Raw genomic sequence first — 12420 nt, forward strand, 5'->3', positions numbered from 1 at the left:
CCCTATGATTTCATTTACGTAACAATCTTGAAGTAAAATAATGGAAATGGGGACGAGACTAGTGATTGTCAGGAGCTGGGAATGGAGAGGCTCAGGGGGAAGCAGGTGGGCGCGGTTGTGGGCTCATAGAGGGGCAGCCTAAGGGCTGCTTGTGGTCAGGGAACTGCTTGAGTTTGGGCTGTTGTATATACAGGAACCCAAACATGCACTAAAAATGAATGAAACTCAATATATGTTTGCACGCGCGTGCACAAATGAGTACAAGTAAAACTGGAGAGACCTGAGTAAGGTTGGTGGGGCGTACAACGTCCCGCCTGGGACGTTGTTCTGCAGTTTCACACCATGTTGCCGTGGGAGTACGCTGGAGACATGGTACATAGGATCCCTCTGTATTATTTCTTAGAACCCAATGTGAGTTCACAACCATCTCAATAAAAATTTCAGTGAAAAAGACTGGCAATATCAAGTGTGAGTGAAAGTGTAGAGAAACTGGAAATCTCATCCATTTTTGATGAGAGTACAAAATGGTACAGTCACCTTTTAAAGTGTTTCGTTAGTTTCTTATACACGTAAACATAAATTTACCTCACAACCCAGCAATTCCACTCCTAGGTGTTTACCTAGGACAGATGAAAGCGTACGCTGACGCAAATACCTAAACACAAATGCTCATAAAATCATCTATACTAGCCAACAACTGGAAACAACTCAAATGTCTATGAACTTGAGAATGGATAAACATTTTGGGTGCAGCAGTATCGTGGAACACCGAATACCACTGAGCATTAAAAGCCATGCTAGTCATACGTGCTACAACGTGGATAGATCTCAAAACCGGCATGCTAAGTGAAATTGGCCACGTACAGTAGTGCCTATATGATTTTATTTATATAACATTTCCAAGTAGGCAAAACAATTAAGAAACCAGACCAGTGGTTTCCAGAGGCTGGAGTGACAGGAGGGAATTGATTTTAAAGGGGCATGCACAAAAAGCTTTATGAGCTGATGGAAATAGTCTACATCTCAATTGTAGTGGTGTTTATGTTGTATATACTTATCAAAACTCATCAAACTTCCTTTTTAAATGTGAATTTTAAGTTAGATCTCACTTAAAAAATAAATTCAGCAAGACTTCTGAATAAATGATCAATATACTGAGATAAAGTATTTTTCTATATAGCAGCACATAGAAAATGAAATAAAAATACCATTTACAACAGCATCAAAAGAAATAAATTACCTAGGAATATATCTAATAAATGCACACACTTCTACACAGAAAACTATGCAACATTACTGAAAATAAAGGTCTAAGTAGATGAAAGATATAACAAATTCATTGATTGGAAGACTAAATGTATAAACAAACCAGTTCACCCAACTCTAATGTGATCTGTAGATTCAGTGCAATTTTAATAAAAAATCTTGGCAAGTTTCTTTTTCTTTAGTGAAATTGAGAAGCCAGTTTTCTCGGTTCTGTGGAAAGACAGAATGCTAGGAACCAAGGCAATCTTGAAGGAAAAGGTAGGAGGACACCGGCAGATATTAAAACTGCTTATAAAACCACAGTAATTAAATGGGTCTGATATTGGCTCAAGAATAGAACAAAAGACCCACCTATATAAGGATACCTGGTTTATGACAAAGGCGATACTAAAATGCACTGAAAAATAGATGCTATTATTAAACAATAAAGCTTTTAGAAGAAAACAACTAGACTACAGTCATGACCTTGGGACAGGCAAATATAAAGAAGTGTATGTATATGGGCACAAAAATATGTACAACAAGTTATTGCCTGCAGTATTCTTAAGATCCAAAAACTGCAGACAATCTTGATGCCCACTAGGAGTAAAATGAATTTTTAAAAGGATGGCATATTCACACAACAGAATACAACAGTTTCAAAAAGATAAACAATACTATATAGCAATGAAAAAGGGTTATACAAAGTGAGTGAATTTCACAAACATGTTAAGGGAAAGAAACCAGCAGAAAAGGGCCATAGTTTGATTCTATTTATATAAAATTTTTAAAAAATAGTACTAATGTATAGTCGTCAGATCCGAAGAGGGGTTTTTTCTTTTGGGGGATGATGTCTGAGGGGCTCAGAGGTTCTGAGTGCAGCTGTGCCTGCATTTTCAACAGGGTGATGCTTAAACAGCTATGTTCGATGTGGAAATATGTATAGGGCAGTAACAGGATTTGTGTATTTTCCTATGTATGTTATAGTTCACCATAACTTTATAAACAAAATGGGAGTACCGGACACATTAATAATATAGCATCATTTCTTTTGGGACATACCATTATATCAATTTTTACTCACATAGACCTAGAATAAGTAACAGCTATAAATCCATAGGGGATGTCTTCTAAATGTTAGAAATATATTAAGAATATGGTTCTCAGAATTTAGCTAAATTTTGTCAGTGTATTGATGATAGTGTTTTATTTAAGAGTATAAATCTAAACATGCAGTAAATTTCAAATGACTCATTTTAATATTGGATAATTTTAATTTTACTATAATAGCAAGAGACGAGCAGAGGCCCTTCTCTTGAAAATAAGATGAGTGCATGTAACATGATGACTGAGATTTTCCCAGGAACTCGAGAATCAGCTTTCAGTGTGCATCTCCCTGCTCTTAGCTGGACTCCTTCCAGCTGCTATGGCCAGGAGGGAAAACGAGTCACTCCCAGGTTCTCAGGGTATTCCCATGGACCACCACCTAGAAAACTCCGTTTACTTAGTCAGCCAGTCTGCTTTGAAATTCTCCTATGTACATCACCCATTTGTGTTTAAACATTAAAAGTTTTTAGAATAAGATTTCTGTTACTCCAGCAAATTTATAGAGTATATAAGGTAGTTACTGCAGAACCATGTAATTATCATAAAATTTACCTAACAAAATTCCTCGGTAGCCTTTTTATAAGCCTCTCTTTGGACTAAAGCGCGAGCGTGCGCACGCGCAAACACACACGCACGCACGCGCGCGCACTCGGGTAGGGGAAGTGGGTCATGAAGAAGTGACTCAAGTTTACCGAGGGAAGAATACATAGAAATTTATTTAGAAAATGAATGCCCATGTTTGCAATAAAACCCCAAAACATCAAACGTAGGATGTCCGTAATATTCTGATGACCAAGGAGCATGCATGCACACAATTTGCTGGATTACCGCAGTTTCAGAGTCCTGAAACCTGACATGGTAAGATCTAGTACGTTATCCACTCGAAAAACGCACGTATATCGTGTCCTTATAGAAGCGTTAGGAAGATTTATAGGCTAGATCTTTTTGTTTTTCTACCTTCCTTTGGAAAATATTTAGATCTCATTTTTTCCTAGTAAAATGTTTGCAAATTCATTTGCTCAGTATTTATTTGAAATAATAACTAACTCAAAACAACTAACAGTTGTTTGATTGTAAGCACATCATACATATTTTATTGGCTCAAGAATAAAGTTAAAACAAGATATCCTCTGTAAAGCAAATATATTTATTATGCACTTTCATATACATAGGGATTTTTGCTTAATATAATACAAGGAATAAAATAAACTTTTACAATGTGAAGTTCAATGTACATTTTAGGCTATTTACATACCCCAAACAAATGGAAAAATAAAAAGAAAGCATTTGTTTGCAACTACATTTGCTGAGACGTGTAAATGGAGGACATTAAGCCAAACAAACACTTGCATAGCTAGACAATATTGAGAAAAGTACTCCTGTTTTTTAAGTATTGAACTGTTTTTGATGACGATTCCAGTAGGGGTGGGGGTGAGGGGCAAACACATAGCCGTACTTTGCAGGACACACCGAGTTCTGGCCAGTTTTTCTTCCAGAACCTTTCCTACCAGCACTCAGATTTTTATGTTTCATTACTATATGTTTTATCACTTCCCTTATTATCAGCTCATCCTTTAGGGATGGACACAGGTGGATTCTAAGTGTCCTAAGCACATGGCCTCACAGGTGTAGTGCGTCAGGTGATTTATAAAATTTAAATTTTCATTCTTAAAATAGCTACTTAGGAGTTTTCTATTTGGGGGATGATTTTTACTGTCCTTAATGGAGCAAAAGTCACTTTCAGTCATATTAAATCTCCCACAGAAAGAAACTGGCAAAGCAGGCATCCCAGCACCTTGTCGCCCCTAGCCCCACTAAAAGGCATTTTTGTCCTATTCCAAAACATAATGTGATATAAAAACATCCAGAGGAGTACTTACTTTTGAAAATCGTATTTTTTTCAAACAGGTTCTCTTCCTACCAACTGTTTCAAGTGGATATGAAAACATTTAGCTCTTTGAAAAACATAAATCCCTTATGTAATGAGTCATATCTTTGCCCTTTGGCCACAAGGTGCATTTTTGTAAAAAAAAAAAAAACAATAAAATTAAATAAATACAATTCCAATAATTCAAGGTTAATAGAAAAACTGGCAGCTTTTAGGCTTCTCTTTCTAAAAAAAAAAAAAAAAAATACACCTAATAAGAAATTAGAGCTTCATCTTCTACAGTATTATAAATGTACTGTACTTGAGATACGTGTGACTGGTTCTAACAATAGCATGTGTTCATATTTATTAATAGAATCATAAACACTTTTAAGGCTGCTTTGCAAGAGTCCTATTAAGTGTATTTAATAAATGTCCCATAGGGACAAAAATTCAATACTTGAAACATTCACATTCGAGTTATCAATATTGCCATGTCACCTTATTATCAATTGAACTTATCTCCTATTCCTGATAATGACTTATTGATGACATAAACAAAATGAGTTTTGCTGACTTTAAAAAACAAAAGCAAAAATAAAAGCTTTACACATAGATTCAAGAGAAACACTTATCACGTTTCTGTGAACAATGCATCACATGGGTCCTTCATATATGACGATGACATTACTGACCTCTGTTACTAAGACATTTTCTAAGATTCTTTTCCAGTGGTAGCAGTGGTTTTGTGCTGAATCTCCAAAGTCTCTTTCCTCATTCCCCTTCCTTATCAACAATACATGGAAAGGATAAAATTTCTGGGTTTTGTAAGATTCTCGGGTCTTATGCAAAGATTAAAGCACAACCTTGGCTTCTAAATACATTGTAACCTTTCCAGACATACACACACACCCCTAAACTGGCCTCAGTGGGTTAGAGACCACTGGGAGGCCAAGGCCGTGGGTCACACGCTCATCTGAGACAGTCAACTGTTTTCCGTGGTCACAGACTTCACCCTTAACCCTGGCATCCAGTCATCCTGCAAGCAATTGTCCAAAGAAGAAAACAAGAAAGAGTATATGGACAAAAATTGCTGTTTATCCAATACCAGTGAAAAGCACACGTGTGCTATGACAGGTTAGTGGCGTCATCTGAGGACAGCACATATTAACATTCAGCAAGAGTATGCGTCCAACTAGCCACTAAAACTGACCCAGTTGATTCTGAGTGGGGGCCATATTCATCGTGCAGTGATTAACAAGACAAACTGTGAGAAAGAAGCTGGCACTGAACTGACACTGGTAAGTCATATTTTATTTAACTGGACGGAGGAGATAAGGGTTGTCAGTGAACTGTTCAGGGATCAAAAATCTACCCTCAGGTAGACAGGTGTATCTCCCTCTGCACACACACGCCGCTGAGGCATGGCTTTGTCCCTGAGAATTTTCATGCCTCAGGAATGACAGTCTGTCTTCTCGGAGATGGAGTGACAAGTGAGTGGAAGGTGAAATTGCACCCAGTGAATGAAACAGAACTTTGTTCTGCCTGGAGTCTTTTTTTTTTTTTTTGACAGCTTTAGTTAGAGATCAGGATTCTACTGGGAAATGCCAGGTTAAACTACTTAGAGCAGCTCCCCGAAATACTAGAAATATTATTTTTTAAATCTGCCATTAAATCATGTTTTCACCTCAATGTGGCCATTAAATAGGAACTCATTTTTAACCAGTGCTGAAGATGTAGTGAATATGAATAGTTGCGTGATTTACTTTTATTGAGCGACATTTTTAAAGATACAAGAAACAAGCCATACACTACAGCAATGCAAATGTGACCGAAACAGTAGGCTTACGTTTCCTTTGCCACAAAAAGAAAAAAATAAATACAAAGAACACTGCCTTTTTATATATATTTGATCATGGCACATGCACATTTATCAAATCTTAACTTAAAATACTTTACTCAAAAATTTTTTCAGCTTTTATCAAGGAACTGCAGTATATATCTGCATTTAAAAAAAAAGTGCTTATTCTTGTGTAGTGAATACAAAGCACACAAAATGAAAAAGTTTTAAGCACACAGGGTTACATTGAGAAGGCAGCCTTACTATTTAGGCACGTTACAGTAATTAAGGTAACTGTACTGCAGATATCACATTCTTCATTTTTTTCAGCAATCAACAGGCATTTTATGTTTTCATCCAGTAGCTGAAGAATCACTCCAATCACAAGTCTTCTGTTTCACAGAATAGGAAACTAATGCAAAAGTTAAAAAAAGTATTAATTTCTACATTATACTTATATTAGAATTTTAAGATCCTAAGAATACATATATTTACTATGTAAAGCTCAAAGTATACTCATCTATTAGAGATTCATTATTTAATCATTTTTAAAGATTCCATAAAATGTTCATCTTAATTTATGTATTCTGCTGTTAATATACAGATTTACACTTTGCCTTTACAAAAAATATCAGGAGTGTCAGAGGGTTGCACCATTAGAACTGAATATTTTAAAAATAAAATCACATCGGAGAGTGAATTAATTTATACAAACTATTTTTGAATGAGATTTGACCAGTTGTCCCTAGATTCACACTGAAGGGTGTTTATTATTAGAAAGTATAGAAATTTATTTATGACAGTGTTTCACCTAAAATATCCCAAAAATATATCTCCAAAGACAGACAAAGATTTGGGTTTGCTACAAGGAAAGAGTACAATTTTGTTAAGAGGATAAAATAATTAAGCAAAACGGGATAAACATACTTGTAAAAGTTAGAGCAGATTCCTAATGAAGTCTTTGATATATCTCCAGTATAAGAAATGTGCTTCTAAAAAAGTATTCATAATATAAAATTATGTATTTATTTACCATTAACTTCACTTATATAATTAATAAAGCATCCATTGAGGCAGAAAGAAGAAAAAATGTTTTTATTTAATAAATATGACTTTGAGGTTTAAACATTTAATCTTATGTCTAAATATAGTGAGCCCTAAAAACTCTCTGGCCGACATATCAATTTATCATCTTTTCAACACCTATTCTTGGCCTGTGCAGTCTTTGCTTAGAAGTCTTAAGAGATCTTTCATAGTACAAATTACCTTTTGCTGATTAAATCTTTGACTTCTTTCAGGGTGAAAAGGAAATTAACATTTATTAACTATTGACTAAGCACTAGGTACACTATTTTATTCAAACCAAGAAGTGAGTATTACAGAAATAGCCCCTCCCTCTGTTACCATCAAAGAATTTTTAAGAGGGAAATTGACTGTATAGGAAGGAATTTTTAATCTGAGATCCATAAATAGTACATTCATTCATTCATTCATTCATTCATTCACTCACCAACTTTTTCAATACATTTTTGCCGAGAAACTACTATAGGTCCCAGCAGTAGTTTCCTAAGGATATGGAATATAGATAGCAGTGAACAAAACATAAAAAAACCCTATTCTCACAAAGCTTACATCTAAGTAGGGAAGAGACAAATAATAAACATAGTAATAAATAAAACATGTAAACTATGTTAAATAATAAGTACTTTGGATAACAAAAGGACGGGACAGGGTGCGGGAGGTGGGAGAATTCAAATCCCAGTGAGTGATAAGGGAAGGAGGTGTCGCGGAGAAGACGGCACTTACTCGTGATTAGGAGAGGGGACTGGCCATGGGGATGTTAGGGAAAAGCGCATCTTAAGTAGCGGGAACTAGACTTTTGACATTTCATTGTGTTGATGAACTGTTACCTTTCAGAGCGGTGTTTCCTTTTTATAGTTGAAGCTGGGGTCAGAACCCTCGATCTGAAGCTTCAGGGCTTGTTTAAGGCTTAATTCCGTCTCTGAGGAAGGGTACCCTTCCAGCACTTCTTGATGCCCCCGATCTTGTATTGTCCGCGGGACGGACACCCTACCGAGAAAAACCTGGTTGCTTTGAAGATGGTAATTTGGGTTTGTCATTATCCCGTTTCTCTTCTTCTGTTCCCCACTTTGCTGGTGAATAAGAAACTGCTGCTGAGATCGACCGATTTCTTGCTGAGCTGAAGGTACCATGATCTTGCACTGAGGTTCTGCGGGCGTCTGCTTAGGCGCCGCGCTAGGGCCCGACTTGGCTGCAGGCCCTCTGGTGTCAAACTGGGTCATTTCGTATTCTAAAACCTTTGGCTGTGTAGAGTTATTTTGTTTAGCTTTTTTCCCAGCTGACCCAGGTTTGCCGGCATTTTCTGATTTCCCCCCTTTATTTGTTTTCGTTGACTTCAAACTGGGCTTCACTTGACTCCACTCAAATTCACTGCTTGGTGAATTATGGCTCTGTCCCAAGGACTGCGTTGTGGAGGACGGGGACACGATGGACTGCCGACTCCTACTGCGTGGCAGAGAATGCTGCTGAATTTGTTCCGTAAACGACAAGTTATGAAAGCTGTCAATTGGCACTGTTTGAGCCGTCGCTGTAGATGAAGTAGTTCTCAAAGATGAATTTTTTGAGCTTTTCAGGGAATTATTTGACAGCGATGACTTCTGACGATCCACTGTAGAATCGGGAGATTCTGAAGGAGAGCTGAATGCGTGAGCTGGCCCGTTGGGTAAACCCCGCAGCGAAGGCTGCACGTCGCCTCCGCCAGTACTGCCGGAGCTGTTCGACTTAATTGTTAACGACTGCATTTTTGAAGACACCGATTGTAGAGGTTTTTGCTCCATTGTGTGAACGGGAGATGGGGAACAGCCATTCAAACTAGATGCACCATATTTTTCTAATAATTTAATTATCTGGGAGTGTCCATTTTTGGCTGCAACACGCATAGCAGTGCGTCCAAATTGATCCGCATGGTTTGGATCAGCACCGTGCTCTAGTAAAACCTGCACGACCTCAATGTGCCCTTCCTGGGCTGCGATGCAGAGCGCAGTTGCACCTTGATTGCAAGTGTGGTCGACGACGGCACCGTGCTCAATCAGAAGCTGCACCACTTTTACGTGGCCCTGCCAGGCCGCAGACTGCAGAGCGGACCGCTTTTCATTGTCCGCGGCGTTAATGTCTGCGTGGTAGGTGATAAGAACCTGGACCATCTCCAGATGGCCTTGCCAGCAGGAAACATGAAGCGCCGTCCTTCCTTCCGCATCACTCGCTTCTACATTTGCACCATTTTCTAAGAAATACTCAGCCATCGCAAGCTGGTTTTCTAAGGCCAAAATATAAAGGGTAGGCCTGCCGTCAGCATCTTTGTGGTTAACATCGGCTCCGTGGCTAAAGAGCAATTCAACGATGTCCCTGTGCCCTTCTAGTGCGGCGACCCGCAGTGCGTTTCTCCCGTCATAGCCTCTCTGATCAACGTTGGATTTATTTTCCAATAATATTTGAACACAATCGTAATGACCTTCTTGCGAAGCTAATATGAAAGGTATCCGTCCATCATTATCGATCTCGTTTGTTCTAGCACCTTGTTCAATAAGGGCTTCACATATTAATCTGTGACCCTCGAAAGCTGCCATGTGCAAAGGTGTCCACCCAGCATCGTCTCTGTGGTTTTCGTCTAACCCTCTGTCCAGGAGAGTCCGTACCACCTCGACACTGCCCTGGGCGGAGGCTATGCTGAGGACGGTCCTGCCTTCACTGTCGATGCTGTCCACGGCTGCGCCCCAGAACAGAAGCGTGTTCACGACGGAAGCGTGGCCCATGGAAGCCGCTGCCAGGAGGGGTGTCCGACCATTGTTGTCCGTGTGGTCCACGTCTGCTCCCCCCTCCAGAAGCAAGTCAACCACATCGACGTGTCCTTCGTAGGCAGCTACCAGCAGCGGAGTCATGCCGTCTTTATCACAATGGTCTACTTCAGCGCCCCGGTCGATTAAAAGGCTAACGACCGACGCGTGTCCTTTACTTGCGGGCACACAAAGCGCAGCTACCGAGAGCGCGGTCCTGCCGTCGACGTCCTCGTGGTTCACTTCGGCCCCGTGGTCCAGCAGGTGTTCCACGATCTCTCTGTGGCCCATGTATGCCGCCGCTATCAGCGCCGTTCTCCCCTCGTTATCGGCTTTGTTGACCTCAGCACCGTGCTGCAGCAGGTTCAGTACGATGTCCTCATGTCCTCCCCACGCTGCTGCTCTCAAGGCCGTGCGGCTGTCGGCGTCCGCACAGTCCACTTTCACGCCGGCGTAAAGCAGTGCAGACACCACCTCAGTATGACCGCCCCAGGCCGCGGACCTCAGTGCCGTCCAGCCATCCTGGTCGGTGTGATTGACGTTGGCTCCACACCCAATCAAACAGTTGACCACCTTGGTATGTCCTTGTCTAGCAGCTAGGGTAAGTGGCGTGTGTCCGTGAGCGTCTTCTATCTCTAAATCGGCTCCCCTAGACACGAGTAAGTTCACCACGTCCAGATTGCCGCTGTACGCAGCGTTGGCCAGCAACGTTCGCCCGTTGGAATCGCACTGATTGACTGAAGCTCCGTTATCTAATAAGGTCCGAATGGAATCCTCTCTCTCTAAGGCCTGACGGACTATGCACGAGGTGCGATCGTCCTCACTGCTGACGTGAGCTCCAGCTTTGACCAGCAGCTGTAGCACTTCTTGTTCCTTGGGAATTAAGGTCGACAGGGAGTCTCTGACAGGTGTGCCATTCCATATCATCCACAGGGCTAATTCAGCTGTCTCCAACTGTAAGTTTGAATTAATTAAGTGCAGTGCGAATTCTTGGGCTTCCAATGGTGTTAAATTCTTGGCTTGACAGGTATAACTCATAGCCAACATTCTGTGTCCTTCTGCTGCGTTACATAAATACTTCTGAGTGCAGTGTTTCACATCCAGAAGCCACTCTGCAAAACTATAGTGAAATAGTATTTTAGTATTTCCCAGTCCATCAACAAGAAGTTTGGAGAGGACGTCTAACTTGCGTTGGAAGTCTTCCAAGGTTAGGGACATGTTTTTGGTCCATACTGCATGATACAATTCCGTTACAGTCAAAGGTCGGCAAGCTGCGAGAATCACATTCAGAATAGGCTGAACCTTCGCGAACTGTTTTCTTACAAAAAGTCTCTGACACAGCCAGAGATATAGACCATTTAGAGTTCCTGGGATGTCACGGATCTCTCTTAACATAATAAAATTTTCTACGACTCCATCTAGAACTCGTTCTAGATAAAGAAAGCATCCGCTGCTTTTAATGTGCAGCTGATTTAGCATCTCTGCAGTTTCCTTTGTGAGGTGCTGCCGCAAAGCTTCTTCTTGATCCAGACGATGCAGGATATACTGCTGAACGTCCTTGACGATGTATGCCTTCCGAAGGTCGTCTAAACTTATTTTTCGGAAACCTAGAAAAGAGACAAAAAGTTGGTATCATCAGTTGAAAATGATTATAGAAGTTACCATATACTCAAGGAAAATGTCTTCTAAATATGATATACTAATAAGCAAAAAAAAAACAACAATAAATCAAATACTAATTAATTTTTATTAGCGTATATAAATCAGTTTTCATTTTGTAAAACCACATTGATGGCAGATAAATGATTTCATTTTCTGATCTACAAATAGAACTATTTATTCTTTTGGTGGCTCTGTGCTCCTCTCAACGCGAATAAGCATTAGAGAGTCTTCCATACATATCCATAAAAGCATGTTAAGATTTTTTGAACTCTCAAATGATCAGGAAAGAGAGTTGCAGGAGACATAACTAATAAGGTGTTTTTTTTTACAAGCTGATTTTTTTTATATATTTCCATCCACATAACTAAATGTACACTAGCTTTAATTAAGGGACTGAATATTCCTATCAATTAGAATATCACCTGTCGTTGCTTTTAAATATCATTATTTTATCTGTTATCAAATTAAAATAATTAAATGTCAGACTGTCAAAAAATAGCAACTTAGTCAAATTATGCTAACAAACCAGCACTGAGAAAATAAAGCAACTTAGTCAATTTCAAACCAACATAAAAACATTCTAGTTACAGCTATGTGAAAGTCACTTTTAAGTTCTTTAAAAGGAACTGTAATTTCATTTTCAGAAGGGAGATGATATCCTGAATTATAGACACAAATTTATTAAACAAGTGTGTATTCATCTTACAGAAGAAAAAACTGCTGAGTGAATGGACTCCCTTTAGAGATATAAATCTAGAAACTTAGCAACAATTCGTGATGGTCAATTAATGCTGAGCAAAATACTCTTTTATGCAACTTAATAAAACAAATATATATATTATATA

At 39.3% G+C, this 12420-nt stretch overlaps 1 protein-coding gene across 3 annotated transcripts in view; it reads right to left on the reverse strand.

The window, feature by feature from the left end:
- Positions 1-3485: 3485 nt before the first annotated feature.
- Positions 3486-12420, reverse strand: part of ANKRD50 (ankyrin repeat domain 50) — a 32529-nt gene continuing 23594 nt past the window's right edge. For all 3 annotated transcript variants that reach the window (XM_025050928.1, XM_025050927.1, XM_006917757.3), the window contains exons 4-5: positions 7970-11520; positions 3486-6471 (exon numbers count right to left, since the gene is read on the reverse strand). In XM_025050928.1, coding sequence (XP_024906696.1) covers positions 7973-11520 — 3548 coding nt within the window. In that variant the 3' untranslated portion in view covers positions 3486-6471; positions 7970-7972. The remainder of the gene's footprint in view (positions 6472-7969; positions 11521-12420) is intronic.

This window comes from Pteropus alecto, unplaced genomic scaffold (genome assembly GCF_000325575.1).
Source record: "Pteropus alecto unplaced genomic scaffold, ASM32557v1 scaffold17, whole genome shotgun sequence".
Taxonomy (NCBI): domain Eukaryota; kingdom Metazoa; phylum Chordata; class Mammalia; order Chiroptera; family Pteropodidae; genus Pteropus; species Pteropus alecto.